At 41.0% G+C, this 18,116-nt stretch overlaps 1 protein-coding gene across 1 annotated transcript; it reads right to left on the bottom strand.

Moving 5' to 3' along the window:
- Positions 1-332: 332 nt before the first annotated feature.
- Positions 333-15,298, bottom strand: lbr (lamin B receptor). Its single transcript, XM_080048299.1, has 14 exons — positions 15,172-15,298; positions 9,355-9,526; positions 8,666-8,869; positions 8,044-8,121; positions 6,821-7,001; positions 6,386-6,582; positions 5,419-5,473; positions 5,002-5,196; positions 4,601-4,704; positions 3,991-4,116; positions 3,644-3,812; positions 3,229-3,309; positions 2,484-2,606; positions 333-2,152 (listed from the first exon to the last, which is right to left on the bottom strand). Exons 2-14 carry the CDS (start codon positions 9,517-9,519, stop codon positions 1,992-1,994), a joined length of 1,839 nt encoding a protein of 612 aa, XP_079904425.1. The 5' UTR covers positions 9,520-9,526; positions 15,172-15,298; the 3' UTR covers positions 333-1,991.
- Between the last annotated feature and the right edge of the window lie 2,818 nt (positions 15,299-18,116).

The following is an 18,116-nucleotide window of genomic DNA, read 5'->3' on the forward strand; positions in this document are numbered from 1 at the left end:
TTCTACTGTAACCCACTATGACACGGCTGCAGTTCTATTCTAACCCATTATGACATCACTATAGTTCTACTCTACTACTAGTGCAGTGTGGAATATTTAGTGGAATCAAGTGGTGAAAGTTCTAGTGACAACGCTCCCTTGGCAACCACTCCCTTTTGAATAATTACAGAAGCTACAGTGGCCTTCAGGGTTACTATGGCATCATCCACTGAGCCTGTCAACAAAACCACCAATAAATAAAGTCAACACACACAGCAGAAAAAAAGGAAATACTGTAAATCTTTATTTTATGCTGCAACATTTGTACAAATAAGCTTTTTTGACTTCCAGCCACTGTCACAGATTTGATTCATCCTCACAGACAGCCTGCTGGAACTGTTAACTTCATATTCATTGTTGTTATGACTACATCAAACGTATTGCTTTCCACTGACAAGACTGCCAATCATAGGAGTGAGGTTTACCACGTTATATTAAGAAAATATATATATCGCCATGTGTTTTGGGGTAGGATAGATGCAAGTATCAATCATATTTTCCTCTCTGATCGATCAGGTTAACAATGTAGCACATCATTTTACGTTTGTTTTAATACATTTGGAAGAATTGTCCAGCATTACGGCAGAGCTGGGTGTAAACATAACTACAGTGGTCAAAAGTAGGTAATTAACTTAAGGGAAAAAAAAAACATTAAATTATTTCATGAGAAATATTACTATTATCCCTACCCTCACCTCTTGAACTCAAAATATCATGATTCAAAACAAAACAATATATATTTACACAGTGTTCAGTCAGCACAGCATGAAACAATGCTACCTAATCTAGCTATTGTGTTGCTACCTATGTAACTGAACTACAGCTGCACAAGCGTAAAATACTTTTTTGGGTTCACAAATGCAGAGGTTCTAGACGCTAACACAGTCAACAGCTCTGCACGTTGTCACAGTATAAACTTCATTTAAATGGTCATTAAAGCCTAAAAATAGGTTAAAATCAAATTCATGTGGCAGTGGTGGAAAAAATGAACAACCAATTCATCAAAGAGCATATGCTCCAGAAACTAGCAGGATGAAATGAAAATAAAAGCATTTGGGAATAACATGGTGTGGATGGGGCACCACTTGTTCATGACAGAGCAGTGATGTCACACTCATAATTACACACACTGCCTCCCAGAGGGCTCAGAGGAGAAAGGACTGGACAGTGAGTGAACCTGAGGTAGCAAAGCCAAATCAAATACACTTTGAAACTGATTGAACGCAAAAAAAAAAAAAAAAAAATGCCATACATTTTTCACAACCACCAAAATCTTTTTACACTCTCAATTCAAAAACTAGATTTCTATATAAAATTTTACACAACAATATTATTAAGACGAAACTTCTCTAATTCAACTTCATGACAACATCCGGGGTCCTGAGAAAGAACATGAGTCCTAGTTCAACTGTACAGGTCACTAAAAAGGAAGTGGCATTTTGAATTCCCTCCTTCACAATATACATAAGCAGTATAATTATAGTAAGAAGGGCGAACTGACAAAATTATTGAGAATAGCCAAGCTAATATTGTAACATTTGGAATATGGAAGCAGAAATCTTACCAAAAATATGCAAGTGACAAGTTATTCCTGCAGTATAAAAACAAATGTGTATATACAGAAATATACATCCTAGCAAGACATGCCTAGCAGAGGCCTCCCCCCCATTTTGTAAACTTATAAAAGTTTATATTTTTGAGTATTTTCCATTAAAAAAAGCAATTCTTCCATCAGTCCATAATAGCAATGAGTCTTGTCCCTCCCCCCTCCCAATAAAATAGTACTGTAGCGCCTTCAGTCCATATTCAAAAAAATTCCATGTTTTTAAAAAAATATCTAAAAATACTAATCAGTTCAGTCAATCCATTCATTTTTGGGTTTGTTAGCCTTCACAGCCGATACATGGGGTCAAAACAAGGCCTTGTGTCGGGAGTGTCGTGCTCTGGCGTCCTCAGTAGACGCGGGGAATGATCCGGTAGGGGACAGTCCTGCAGTACTCGTCCCACACAGAGCCGTACTTCCTCCTGCACTCGCTCATGTCCCGAGAGTCACGGTGCACCAGCAGGATGATGAAGTAGATCATGTAGTACCACGGCAACAGGTGGCTGAAGCCTAAAGGGGACCAAGGAAAAAATATTTAAATCTTTATTAGTTGGTGGTAAACCTATGCTTTACATTTTTTTCCCACATAATTTTTACTGTACTCAAACCATATTTAATCTATTTAAAAATTAGACTGTTTCAGAAATATTTAAAAGTTTCTAGCACCTTTTACTTTTCCAACCATTTATTAATTAGACCTTCTTACAATTAAACCATATTTCAAAGCAAAATGCAGGAAGTTGTTTGGGAGTCCTCTGAAGCACTTTTGACTGGAAGCTTTACTTTGCCCTTTGATGAATGAACTGAGTGCTGTTGGTGTTGCAGTGTAAAGCCAACTCACCACAGGGAAGGGACCAGGCCAGAGCCATCATGAGATCTCCCAGGTAGTTGGGGTGACGCACCACGCCCCACCAGCCAGACACCAGCAGACTCTTCCCTGTCGCCGTGGGGATCGTCTTCAGATCTGGGATGAACAGAGAAACACAAAGACACAGTTAACCGTGAGAAAGACAGAGAAAAAGAAAGAAAAAGGGGGAACTAGGGATGTGCCGGTTGGCAATGGAATAGTCTATTGGTGACTGACGGAACAATCGGAATAGTTTTTAAATTTTGTCAAGTTTTTTTGCCGATGCTCTCGGAGTGCACAGTGGTTATAGAGAGAGAGCAGTATTTCATGATTTAGCTTTTTAACTGAGTGGTCACTACTGACTTTAGGGTTAGTAGACGGGGCCTATCAGACGCCGTCTACTTACTCGGTCTCACGCTCTCTGCACTGCCGGCTGCGTGAGGCTCAAGCCGATCAGCTGGGTCTCACGGAGCAGAAGTGAAACCTTACTAACTTGCCCAGGCTGGCCTGACTTAAGGTGGAGCAGCCAAATGTAAATGAATAAATATGGATACTACAATTCATAAGTTGGAGGATTTTGCAGCCTAGAGCTCTCTAGTTATCTCCACATCAGTATTTTTTTTGCCAGATCCAACTTACTAAGTTTCCTTTGGAGGGCAATAAAGAAATGTTTAGGGGGAAAAGTCACTCAGTTACATAACCATGACATCATTATGTTTAAGCCTGCAGGAGAACTTACGAGACAGTGTGGGGTCTGAAGGGTTTCTCCTGAAGTTGTTCTTCTCAGAGTTGGATTTCCTGAAGATGTAGAAGCCAACCACTGAAACAGAGACCAAGAGAAGACTTAACATCAACCCAAACAATAGAAAAAGCTAAATATTATGACCACTGAAAAGTTAACTTCATCTCTTTGGGAATAAACAAACATGCTCTTGACATTTCTCATTAAACAGTTTCCCCCAGGGATTTCCAAGGTAAAATGCCACTTAAAATGAAATGTAATGCCATGGTCAGGCCAAAGGTAAGAAGGAAATAATGGAAGGTTACTTATAATACTTATAATGAATACCATTTGCAATACTTTTAAGGCCTTATTTTCAGAAAATTTAATTCAATGCTTTTTAAATTCTTTTATGTCCTACTGTCCTACTCACGTTTGAGTGTGAGGATGGCTGCGAGGGCGGGCAGGCTGAGGGGGTTGGGATGTGCCACCAGGTAATAAGCCTGCAGAGTGTATGTGAAGGGAACCCACACCAGGTCTCCAAACGCCAACATGAAGCCAAAGCCATCGTGCATCAAGTCCATGGTGGTCAGGATGGCCTCCTGACGGGACAAACAAATACAATGCTCATTTGATCTGAACAACTCAGATTCTTATGAAGAAAGACAGGTTTCTACAAGTTCTTCGTATGGAATTATTTGCTTTAATTATGAAATTGATATATCAAATTCCCTTTTTGAGTGGTATGTTAGAGCATGTGTGTGTGTGTGTTGATCGTACCTCATTCCAGAGTCCATCGGCCACGTAGAGAAGCTGGAAGAGGTTGACCAGGATCATGGAGTAGGACGGAGCATCCAGACCCTGATGCTTCATCTCAGCCAGCGCCATGGCAAAGTTGATCAAACACTGAACAAAGACAGACAGAGAAACACAGAGGAGGAGAAACAACAGATGAGGAAATTCTCATTACAAAACGCTGTATAGTCATTTGTTTAAGATATACGTGCAAACTTTTATTTAAGACTTTCAAGAGACAAATAATGCACCAAACCAGCAACTACAGGCTGCTCTTTTTTTTAAAGGATTGAAACTTTGTAAAATTCTTTGGATTGATAACCTGATAATACAGAGCCTTTACCGATCATCTATCTAAAGTTCCTGCCACATCAGATCAACTTCACATACAGCCACTAGAGGGTGCAATGTGTGCACAAAATGGAAGCTCCTCATTGAAACAGAAAGTGGCACTATCATCAACTTTTAGTCCTGTAATTGGCTGTTAACAATACATTTAGCTCATTATAACAACACAGTTGACATCTTCTAACTTTAAGTGCTTCTAAAAGCATTTTTGAGACTGAGACTTGCTTTGGTGTCCATGACAACTCACCCATCCAATCAGACCGGGGCGCATCTCACAGAAGAATTTCAGATCAAAGTCTTTGATGCGAGGATTGAGCTCATGGCCTTTGAAAAAGTCATAAACCACATTGCCTGGAGAAACAGGGAGAGACAAGAAATCAGACAATGGTGATAATCTAACACAGACAACAGTCAAAATAAATATATGAATAAAAGATGCACAGCACAGTGTATATCTGATCAGTGAATGTAGTTTATAATTCACTTACAAATATTGGTTCTCTATTATAGGATGTGTATAACATAGATTTGTATAGGCTATTTGCAATTGTTGAAGAGTGGTCGCTTCTTTTGGGCTAGTTTTTATAGGCCTGGTTGCTTGTTTCTTTAGCGAGATCTGGCAACACAGTCAGTGAGTAGGTAACATACCAGAGTTCCCTCCCAGGGCCAGGTGCTCTGGTGCAGCGTATCTGGAGCGTACATAGAGGTAGACACTGAGCAGGACGGAGATGAAGAGGGAGGCAGCAGCCAGCTGCAGGAAGTGACTGTACACGTAGGTCAGGTCTAGTCCCTGGTGCACCGCTGCTGCCACGGCAACAGCACTCGCAGAGATGGCAAAGAAACCTGCACGGACACAGAGATGGAATATGGAAGATTAAAGCAAAAGGCTTAAACTTTGATTAAAAGTGCAGCTTCAAGCACAGAGGGACCACGGTATGGAGTTCTAGCTCCTGAGCACTGCCGAGGTGCCATTCAGCAAGGCACAACTAACACAATGAATGAACATTATATTGCAAACACCTGATTGTAATAGAGAGTGGGAGGCAACGCGCCCCATACACTCACCATTGGTTCTGTACTTCAGCCTCTGCCCGGACCTCAGTGGCATGCCCTCGCTCAGCTGGAGACAAACACAAGAAATTGGGATCAAGAACACTTAATGATAAGTTAACACATGCGTGCTTAAACTTATAGAACCACTGGATAATGGCATATTTAGCTCACAGCAAACCTTTACTGTACATACTACTGTATGTAAATCAGCATTTGAACTACATAAGGAAGTCCTACTTGGACTTAAATACAGAGCCCATACAAGTATGTTTATAAGGTTTGCTATTAAAGGTTGTAAAGAGTAATCTCAGTTAGTCCAACATATCAACAGGCAGGGATGAGCGAGGAGGGAAATAACAAGAGCTTGCTTTCTCCCGTGGAGCGTCTCATTAAATGTGACTGACTCCTGACCATTAATCCAATTTCTGCCTCCTGCCAGAGCCAACAAACTGAAGAGTCATGTGCTGCTTCACGTGCCTCTTGCCTTTAGAGAACTACACAGCTACCACCTCACCTACACTGTTTAGACTGGGTTCACTACAATACTGTGCTGATGGTGTTACAGAGGAGAAGGGCAGACTGCTACAGTAATATGCAACTACACTTGACATAAATTGCCTTAAAAAAGGTTGAGTCAGTGATTCTGGAGAACACTTTTTTGACAAAATCAATGAATATCTCCTCATGCTCTGCTATCTGTCCATACTGCATGTGCGCTGAAAACAAATCTGGTGTTAATACACAGCCTAGGCTCTGTAAACTGGTATGTAAACAAAGGGGCCCACCGTAGCTAGCAACATGCTGTGTATTAACACTGGATTTTTTCACACACACAGATTACGGAAAGGTAGCATGTCATGATGAGATATTCACTGACTTTCACAAAAAGTGATTTTGTCTACAAGCCTACGGTACTCCACAATTGCTGACTCCACCTGTAATGTCCTCACACATGCATTGTTGTGTAGTGTTTTCTGACCTTTCCAACAGGCAGGACGTAGAGCAGGACCTGGAAGAGGATCCAGAGCAGGACGAAGCCCAGAGCCTGGGCGTCCCAGAAGGCCTCCAGAGGGGGCAGAGGAGGGGGGAAGTTCACCAGGCTGGGGTCGTCCAGGTTCACCTGGAGAACCACAAAGAGAACCCAGGCCGGCAGGAAGAGCAGCCAGAGGTACGCTCCTGTAGGAAGGAACCCGAACAGCAGGGATAGGAATGAGTTCAGATGGATCTAGTTTGGTTCACAACATATATTTCCATCCATCCATCCATCTATCTATCTAGATATCTATAATAGGCCAAGTGACAAACCACTACAATTCACCCGCCCTATAATGAAAACTGTATTTATCAAAACTGTAAAAGTGCCATTTTTAATTGTTTCCAGTTTGTCACACTCCATTCCTATCCTGTAACCGACCTATCTTCCCTCCAAAGTCCAGTGGTGTGGATGCTGTGGCAGCAGGAGCAGCCTCCTCCTCCTCCTCTGGTTTCTCTGGTTCCGTCTCCGCTGGTTTGGCTTCTCCGTCGTCTTTCCTACGTCGTAGATTGTACCGGCCTTGGCTCTTCTCTGTGTCTGCTTCTGCCTTAGATTCTGACTTCTGGAAAAATTAAGTGGATCAAAGCCACAAAACCAGGTGTGAGTATAACATTTTAAAAACAGGATTCACATATTAATTGAGATTCACAGTTCTGAATTGCAGAAATTGATTCCTGTATTAATATTGTACAGTTTTCAGTCTAATTGAAAACATTCCCAAAGGTTCCTTAACTAAATCCTGGTAGTTTTCAACCGGTTCACCAAGCGACCTTCAGACTTTACTTTCTCTGTTGATTCTAAAATACTTTTTCAAAGCTAGGACTGAGCTCCTAGTTTTCTGAGAAAGCTTCTAACAGTAGTTATAGCTAACTAGGATTATGACTAGGTTACATAGCCATACAGATTAACATTGACTTCAGAGGCTAACTGGTCTGAGGTCAGGTATTCTACTCAGGGATCTGATTCAGACAATAACAAAACATGGCTAAACAAAGACAACAGAGAACTGAACTAAAATACCCAGTCCTATTGTAGATTTTTCTTACATTCCACACTTTGTCTATGCGTAGTAGGCCCACGCTAAGCTGTCTATTTAACTTGTTGAGGCCAGGAAAGTAAAGAGGTGGCACATGCTGGTATGCCATGTGACTGGCTACATGATCTTGTGAGGGGAGCCTCTCTCGGCTGGAAAAAACACAAACACACACGGCCCCAACGCGCATTCATCATGACATTCCAACAGCGCTAACTAAACTCAAAGCCCATTCACTGTTAGAAAGAAACTAGTGCCTGGAACATCAGTGGATGTTTTTTGTGTGATACCGTCAATGTGAAAAATCTCATTTCAACTGAAGAGATGCAACAGTCCAGCAGTGCCTCAATAAAAAAAGTGCTTAATGCTTTAAATGCTTTGTAGTGCAAAAGCAACAAGGACATGATGTGATTAGATGTTTTTCAGACAACATTTCAGTCTTTGCATGTTGTCTTGACTGTATTTAATGTGTTCAGGTTCACATGTGTACTGACAGTAGCTGGGCAAAGTGAAGCCGTCCACTTGTAATGTATTGTTGAATAAGAGTTCCACACACCAAGATAAAACTCACCTCGATGACTTTGTTAGCTGTGTTATTCTCCTCTGTCTTTTCATGCTTATTGTTGCTATTGTTCTCAGGTTCCTTTCTCTGTGATGACACAATGGAGGGAGATTGATGGAGAGACACAAAAGGGGAAAAAAGCAAAGTGAGAAATAGGCAGAGGGAATGTGGCGATGTAATGGTCGAAATTCCGAATGACAGTGAGACAGAAAGTGACACATTTCCCCCACAATGACAAGGTACTGATAATAGGACACATGAGGATGGACTGGATATTGACAGACACTAGTGATCCTATTTAAAATCAATGACTGTCATGACCTAAATTCAGTCATCATTAGTATTTGACCAAAGCTTATAACGTTCCCATTTCTGATTTTCCTTTTTTTCTACTTGACGTTTAAAAAGGTGGAGTAAGCAATTCTGGAGAACGCTTGATGTCAAAATCACTTTTTGTGTCAAAATGAGTGAATAGCCCGGGGCTATGTAAATGGGCATGTACACAAAGGGGGGGCCACCGTAGCTAGCAACATGCTGATTTTGACAAAAAGTGATTTTGACAAGCGTTCTCTGAGGTGACACGATCCTGTATATGGTACAATAGAGTGTTATGGGCAGCTGTGACACTTACAATGGGACTGAGCCTGACTTCTAGCGTGTCCTTCATCTTGATCTCTTTGCGTGCGGACAGGGCGCTCTCCGTCTTAGCCGTGGCGATGGTGCGTGAGGACGAGCGGCGAGCTGGCCTCCCCGGGGAGCGCGAGCGACTGCGACGGCGGCCTGGGGACCGGGAGCGAGAGCGGGAGCGAGGACGTGTCTGGAAACCAGCGGCATTCTGAGGGAGAAAAACAACAAAGACATGGATTAGTTTTTATTATAGCAGAATAGAAAACCAAAATGAGAAATTCCTTTATCGGCCAGAATAGAGAGTTTAAAAGCTAAAGTGAGATTGATCATCATGAGGGCCAGTATCTTACAGCAGCTCAAGTATTACTGACACTGTAGATAGTTAAAGCCCATGTAAACCCAAATCAACCCAAATCCTTCTATGTAAGTTGGGGAGTAAGTTGCATGATAGTAAAGAGTAAGGCACATTTTCAATCAGAATATAAGACTTGGTCATTTCAGTTTGATAAACTTTACAGAAATTCTACGATGAGGCGGGCTATGCTCTAGTTCTTCTTATGACACAATAAGTATTTTGAACCAATCACAGCAATTCTCTGCTCTTTAACCTAACTATTTGAAAAATGATTTACAACCAGATACTTCAGGAATAACTGTTCCATGTTACTGTGCACAGACAGAGTGAAGCTGTACCTTGATGTCTTGTTCCCTGAGCTCCAGCTCCGTCCCGTCCTTATAGATGACGGTGTAGAACTGAGTCTTGGCGTCAAAGTCCAGAACCTTGACCTCATAGTACAGGTTGCTGCCGGGCCAACGGCCCATCACCATGTCGCCTGTCTGGTACTTCACAGAAGGCATGATTGACCTGAGAGAGAGAAGAACAACGTATTAACAAGAGACCATTAAGAAAGTGAAGGAGAAGAAATGCGTTTCCAGGGGATGTGAGAGGCAACAAGTTGGAAAGGAAAACAGAGGAATAGATAAAAGATAATTATTATTTCATTATTATGATTGACTGAAGAAATGTCCATTCCCATCCAAACAGTGATGACGGGTGTTTATATATTTTTATTAGTTAAATAAATACATTTTGGAAAGCCACTAACATTTGGCATTAAATGTATATGGAATGATTTATAAGATGCATTGCAAAGAAAATGTCTCATTGGTAAGTACAGCAAAGGACAATTTGATACAAAGACAGGCATTGTCATTGCAGCCTCCTGCCCTTTCACAGCTTGAACTCAAACTTCAACAGTCTGCTTGACTGACAGCTACAGCAGCATCTTCAAATCTCAATGGGCTCATTGTCACTCACACTGCTTTGGCAGTTACACTTTTGACATCCAACACAGTCTGCCCACTGCATTATCAATACAGTGCTGCGACTATGTCTGGGTAATGGTTCAGTGTTACAATGTAATATCATTCCAGTAACAACTACTGACACAACAATCGCAAAGACATTATTGTTTAGTCAAATCATTCACAAACTAGAATAATCTCATACAGATTAAGCACGCTAGTATTCTCAGGTATTGGACTCATTGAATGACAATTTGAATTTCATGTTTAGGGTTAAATGCTGTGCCTGTCTGACTGTGTGTGTACACCTGAGCAAATTATGTGCATCCCCTAAACAAACAAAAAACAGCCAAACATTTCGAGGTCCCACTTCACCCTACTGTAGTGTGCAGTGCTACTGGACACAATGAGACAGGGGCCAGCTCAGCATTATGCAACATGAGTGAGAGGGAGGCTCAGTGTGTAGAAAGAGCAGCAGCACACTACTGTAGAACTGCTGACAGGCCCGTCGCTGCTAGCTTTACCCAAAGCTGGCTGTCTGAAAGAGTCGGGCCATTCAACTTACATCCACCAGGCAAGAAGTGTTGCACCAGCCACTATATGCTAGGATAGGAATCAGTGGTTGGGGATGGTAAGTTTACCAAATCTCTTAGCCAGTTTGACAACAACAATACAATCTAACTCTGCTCATAAAATACTGAATGGCTGGACAGTGTGGAAGAAGTTTGTTTTTAGTTGAAGAAAACTTCACTTAAGTCCAATATGAAAACAAATCTTCACTAAGTTTGAAAAGACAATCCAGATGATTATGATCAGTATTCATGCATGGAGAGAAGACTAGAGCATCCTGCTCAGATAAGTGCCAGGGTCTTGTCTGAGTTGTACACCCAAAATGAGCTGCTTTATCCCTAATGGTTGACATGGTCAGATGGTAGGTAGACTAACAATGAAACAATCAAGTCTGGCTCTTGATGACTCATTAAGCCCCCATCAGGCTGATTTAGTCACAGCTAAAGTCCAGACAGGACACATCAGTGAGAGGGAATAGACTTTGTACAATGATCAAATAATGAATGCAGGGACAATGTAGAGTAAAAGTAAGCTAATCAATATAAAATTTGCTTCCACAACAGTTACAATTAGACTATTGTGTCGATAAATGTCTCAAGTCGTCCCAGTTTGATGTCCTTCAATCTCCAACGTGAACCAAGTTCCAGCTCCTGGCCGGTGCTAGAGCCAGTTTGCAGCTGGTTCAACAGTGTTGGGAACGTTACTTTAAAAAAGTAATTAGTTATAGTTACTTACTACTTTTTCCAAAAAGTAACTGAGTTAGTAACTGAATTATTTTATAATAGAAGTAACTAGTTACCAGGGAAAGTAACTATTTGCGTTAGCCTACTGTAAAAAAAAAAAAAAAGTTGTTGTATGTCAACAAATTTTGATTTTTCTGAGCAGTTTTCACAAGTCGAAATGAGTAGAACAGACAGGAAGGCCTACTTGTAGGCTACATAACCTTCAATATTTATTGCACATCAACAGACAGCAAGAGGTTTATCCTGCACTTCAAGTAGGCCTAGCCTATTTCGTTCTCAACAAAAGTAGTAGAGGAAACTGCTGAATGTACCGTGCTGATCTGCTATCACTGAAGGCCAAAAACGCCAGACTATGAAGCATGAGACGATGAGAGGAGGAGTAAGGATTTATCCTATGTTTATTTCCTTCTTTAACATGCACAGCAGCATACAGATGCCAGGAAAATAACAGTAGCAATATTCGGCTAATGATGACACGCTAAACAGCTGTTGCAACCGGCGAATCGCGGCTGTTTAATAACGTGCATAAATTATAATTTATAGAGATCGGGAAACTCCATGCACTTACTCACAAGGGCGATGCAAACAAACTCAGGGAGAGCACGTTTCAACCGTGGATTGATAGGTGGTTACTGCGGCAACACACACGCACTCACACAACAGAGAGAGAAAGAAAAATAAACTTCACTAAGCAGGCGCTCCGGCTGACTGACGTGACGGCGCTAATTGACGGTTATAATGTCATCCACACTGAATAAAACACATCTTAAAACAGTATAAGAAATAACAATCGCTTGTCTTGTTGTTAACCCACCGGTCTCCTTTCTAGCAGTTTGTGTAGTAGGCTATGGAGCCAAGGGTGCGTTCGGATTACACAGTTTATTCAATCAATTCATAGTAACGCACCGCATTTAACGTTCAGTAACGATAACGGCGTTGTAACGACGGAAAAAGTAATTAGTTAGATTACGCCGTTACTGAAAAAAGAACGGCGTTACCTAACGCCGTTATTTTAAACGGCGTTATTCCCAACACTGTGGTTCAACTTAGGAACCTATTGAGAACCAGTTTGTTGTTCCACAGGCTAGAGAGCGTCATGACATCACTGTAAACGTCTGTGTACGTCGCCTGATGTCGACGCTCTCCCGGCTGACGCTAGCTTTAAGCACAAAGACAGCAGATACGTCCTGTTTTTACACTTGATGCCACTGGCTGTGCTCGAAAGGGTCCCAAAAATAGGTGCAGCACAGCTCGCTTATTTTGGTACCCTATCTATCTATTTCCAACTTTTGAAGGTGGAAACGCAAATAACCACCGAACCTCTTCGTGGAAACGGGGCTTAAGGTGACATCTGCTAATGGCAGTAGCTGATGTTGAACTGTTGATTGGGTCTGACTCATACAACAGTGGCCTACCCAGCTTCCAAAAAGGCAAATTGATTGGAACTCCTGGATGCCATAATGCAAGTTAGTGTTATAATGATCGTTCCTTTTTTTATGACAAGCTTTATCCGTTTACCTGGCGCATAAGAATAAAAAAAACATCGTTATCGTCATCAGCCAAATAAAAATGGTACACTTCGGTATCGGTTGACAAGTTTGCAATCAGTGCATCCCTAGAAAATACCAAGCTTAAAAAATTAAATAAAAAGCCAAATCAAGGTCAGACAAATGAAAGCATACGGGTGTTTCTGTTACTCCAAATCCCTTTTAGATCTCCCTTTGCCATTGCCAGCATAGGGACACATGAGGAGGCTTTGCATACTCTACTCTATATGGAACAAATGTTTGATTAGTCGCACCATAAACAAGAACAACATCAAGTTACTGTAGGGAAGACACAGACTTTAGAAATATTCAGAACAGGCTTTGCATTCCTCAAAGCAAATGTAGGTATTTTACTGCTAGTTCTTTCCTGGTGAAAACCTTAGCCACATACGCTAATTAAACACAGACAGCTTCCGCCCTTTCAACACACTACTAGCCAATTAAAATTCCAGCGCTCAACACTTCACCATGCTTCAACAAACCCAGGTAGCATTAAGTGCTCAGGAAAATTTAATCATCATACACAAATAAATTAACTCCTTATTGTTAAACTTGACCATACGTTCCATTGAATCTATTGTGAGCCATTATTATAAACACAAAATAACTCTGATCTACAACTCAAGTCCATTCAGAAGTTGCACCTCACACCAGGATGAATATAAACATATGCTGCAGCCAGCCAAACCCCCTAATCCACAGGTTAGTGCCTTAATCTTGTAAAAACACAAAATTCCACAACATGCGAGTGAGGGGGAAACCATCTCAATATGACACACCCGAGGTAAGTCCCTGCGCTGATCTCCTGGCTCGCCTGCCGAGTTCCATATGGCATGAGGAAGCCTGGGCTGAACGTTGACTGAACAGAGTTCAGATTCTGGGGCTGGGCTGATGAAAGGGCTCGCGCGGTGGCGGGGGTGGAGTTTTAAATACATGTCAGGCTAACACATTTGTGCTGAAAACTGCTGTTTGGCTCCACCTGGTATGCAGCCCCTCTTTGAAATGGAATGTGTTCTGGTTGTAACCTCAGGGTTCCCACATTTTTCATTTCAAAATTCCATACTTTTCCTGTTTTCCAGACATTTCTCTGTAGATTTTTCAATCCATATTTGAATACTAATCGTTACATGCTTAATGTGTACGTGAATGTTTTTTAAAATCCAACTGTTAACACGTATGTTCAATTCTAACTGTGAATGGAATTAATTTGGTAGGGCCAAAAACGATGTGTCGGTCTGACTAACTCTGGGCGCAGATTAGGATGCTTTGACAAGTCGACAGTGCTTTTGGCCCTAATTATGCCTTCCTTTATGTTGGAGACTTTTTTCCGCCCATACATATCCGGACCTGGAAATACTTTTACATGCTGCGTATGAACCGTGTAAAATCCTTCCAAAGAGCCGCGTTGTGTTAAAATGACAGTGTGACGTGTTATTTATCTTTACTAGTGGTAGGATCATTCTGCAGGCTTTATTTGGGTCCTCTGTGGATACAAGAGCCGGATAGGTCCCGTCCCTCCCTGAAACACACGCTCTACTCCGACCAGATGTCAAGTTAATAAACTGTGACGTCGCAAAATCCACTACCGCTAGTTTACACTCCGTATTGTAAGTGCGCATAATATCTATGCAGTATGCCCGACTTATTGAAATGGTTAAATTCTTTATTCCACTACTTCATTGTCATTTCTAGGGGCTGTTTCTTTAACGAACTGCGCCCAACTTCGAGATAGTCGCGAGGCAGCTCCGAGCGACAGCAAGGAAAGGAGGGAAAACGTCATGCATTCAAACGCTGTTGGCGAACAACGCAGCCTTGCTCCGCCAAACAATCAACCCCCCGCGCACACACGAAAAAGTTGCACTGAGTGAATTCAATTCAGCATCGGTATCCTGGTTATAGATAATAAAACATACTGTGCGCATGCAAACGAAAAGTCGACTGGTCTAGTGTTAGCATTACAATGTGGTAAAATATGTTTTTGACTGAGCAGACACGATTTATTTTCTGACAGTCGTATCGGTGCGTGTCAATACTATATTAGTGAAGCGCACGTCCATAACAACAAGTGCTGCCCAGCCAGAACTATGATACATTATGTAATAAACCTTATTTATTAATAGGAGAAAGGTTGCGTCACATATATGTATAACCCAACAGCTTCTCAAGCATTTTGCTTTAGACCTGTAGCAACAACTTAAGATTCCAGGGACTAGACGGAGCCTGGGGCACCGCTATTCAGCTAGCTTGAGTTAGCTTCAGCTAAGTCTCAATTTCCCGACAAAGAGAAACGTAAAGCGCTTTGCTATTTTGAGCCACAGACATATGCATTGGACTGGTGCACTTACCTTATTATTTCGCGAACACTTTCTGTGATTAAACCTGGTGAAATATTCCTTAACAAGAAGAAAAATGTATAAACAAATCCTAATAGTTTTAAAACGGACTTTGCTAACGTTTGACGTAGAGCTCGTTCTCCCTCCCTCTCCGGGCAAAACCCACCAGTGACCAGAAAGGCGCCAAGCCCTCTCATTGGCTGTCTCAACGTTCATTTCAAACAGTGCTGAAATCTGATTGGTTACCGGTGGATTTTAACTGAGTTGGGATTGGTTTTGGTCGAGTCACGACTACTTTGTTTACTGGTGTCACTCTGACAAAATGGTAGAGTTGGCAAAAAACAGATCATATCCATATATGAATGACAGAAACCCCCTGTACTTCTGAGTTCGCCAAATAAAAATACAAGTCACTAACACAAACGTTAAAATTAGGAGAAAAAACACATACTAACATTACATTTTATATGTAAAAAAATATATATATAACAATTCAACAATATTGTCGGCTACAAAAACTAAGTGATGCTGAAATTTGATTGTTATCAACTGAATGTATGCTTTTCTTTCTTCTTTTTAACATTTTGAATTTTTACAGCCATTCTTACATCATGCTTATGGTGCAAAGTGTTTTCTAGGCTTATACAAATTGGCACACAGAGAGGAGGATAGCCTATTATATGCTCTCTATTTCTCAAATTATTTAAAAATTAAACTGATTTGTGTTGATTTAAATGATCCTTATTTATTTTGTTACGTATTTACTTTCTACTTAGTGGAGTTTACTCTATCGGTTTACTTGCAACCAGACTGTGTACACATTATTTTATTGTTTTATTTAGAAAAATATTTAACCGGATTTGAATAACTTAGCCTACTTCTATTATCCTTCAATGCAGAGACAATGTGCATTGTTCCCGTTCCACTTGAACTTCTGTACTGTTTAAATATTTTTTTTTGTCCCTGATAAAAAATAAATAAATAAAATAGAATGGTAAAACTGCAAGACTTATTGTTTTCATTGTGTGGTAAACACCCTCTGGGGACAGATGTATTCCAATAAAATCACTTGCTGGAGTCAGTATATTACAGGCTGCACTTTTGTTTGTGTTGACATGTGTTGCAAAATTTAGTATAGGGACACTGCATAACTTTTTTTTAACTTAAAATCAAATCATGTAGACGTCTCAATCCACTATTCACTCCTTCAAAAAATTAAAGATAAAGTAAAGATGAAATGTGTCTTCCTCAAACAAGTTTCTGTGAGTTATACCGTTTGCGTTTATCTCATTTCTCTAGTCATAAACTTCCTGTATTTCATTATCATGGATTCATTTTTATTGGTTACTATGAATAGGTAGCATTTCTGCAAGGAAGTGCAGCTGAAATTGAAAACTACCCCATGAAGTGAACCAACCAAGGCCCTTTCAGTCATGAAGTCAGAACTGTAACTGACTCCAACAGCTGCGTGCTGCGTCTATTTTGCATAGGCCATCGCTTGTGGGGGGACCTAACTGTTGTGTCACATTATGCACACACCTGCCGCTCATATCCAAAACTCATAAAAACAGGAAGAGAAAAAAAAAAGGATTTTGAAAATTCAAACACTCCAATCCGATAACAGCATCAATGTATTCTCGGCTTCCTCATCACACCATCTCTCTCTCTCTCTCTCTCTCTCTCTCTCTCTCTCTCTCTCTCTCTCTCTCTCTCTCTCTCTCTCTCTCTCTCTCTCTCTCTCTCTCTCTCTCTCTCTCTCTCTCTCTCTCTCTCTCTCTCTCTCTCTCTCTCTCTCTCTCTCTCTCTCTCTCTCTCTCTCTCTCTCTCTCTCTCTCTCTCTCTCTCTCTCTCTCTCTCTCTCTCTCTCTCTCTCTCTGTGTGTCATCCTGTCTAAGTGCAGCTTGGGCCACAGCACAGCCCCTCTCATGCTACAAGACAAACACAACCTCAGATGAACTGTGTAGATGCCTTGCTGCCCCCGCCCATAGGAAGTGTTGTAAAGTCAAGCTGTGACTACGGAAATGTTTTCACAATCAATAGAAAGTGGGAAGTCTCCTTCAATCTTTCAATCACAGGTTTTATTCTTATTCTGCAAAACCACAAGCATTTGTGGTGACTACAGTTGTCACTAAATAATAAATTAAAGCCCATATCTGTGTTTTAGGCCGTTTCACTCACATGTCATACATCACCAACCATGTAGTGGATTAACCAAGTTTAGCCAAAACAGAAAAGTAGAGCCACACTGGCTTGACATCTGAGCTGGAAATGGAGGCTTCTGCAAGTACACACAAAGAAAATGGGTACATTAAGTTTAATAGTTTTTTTTTTTTTTAATGGTAGAAATTACAAAGGTCTAATTTTGCATGAGAAAACCCCCAATAGGCCTCTGATTCTGGCGGGAAGGGTTCAGTTCAAACCCTTATGAGAGGTGTAGTTGTGTGCACACTTGAAGGGCAAACCACAAGCTGCAGTATTGTAGGTTCATCTCGCCCCATCTGCAGCAACAGTTCACAGACTGACTGCAGTGCAAGGAGGAAGGACTATATAAGGCATGCATCTCCTGCATCAAGCACCACTGAAGAAAAAAAAGGTTAAAGTTGAAGTCATTAGTGCCAAACTCAATGCAATTCACTCAGCTTTTGCTACTATACAGTCAAGTCTCACTTGGTCCGGTTTGACAATAAGCTTAACTTTAGATAAACACTAACATTAGGGTTAAATTAAAGCAAATTAAATCCATTCCTTTGTGAGTTAAAATGATAGATCACACACACACACACACACACGTCACAATTGGAATTGGAAAAGGGATAATGAGACACATTAGCCTACAATGTTGTGATGCTTGATTTTTCTAAATGAATGTATAACAGTGTGAAACATGTGACAGTGAAAATCATTTAAAAAGAAACAACTTCTAGTCTTGTATTGCAATTTTTATTTAATTTGCTCAA

Source organism: Ammodytes marinus (assembly GCF_949987685.1).
Source record: "Ammodytes marinus genome assembly, chromosome: 19".
In the NCBI taxonomy this organism is placed as follows: Eukaryota; Metazoa; Chordata; class Actinopteri; order Uranoscopiformes; family Ammodytidae; genus Ammodytes; species Ammodytes marinus.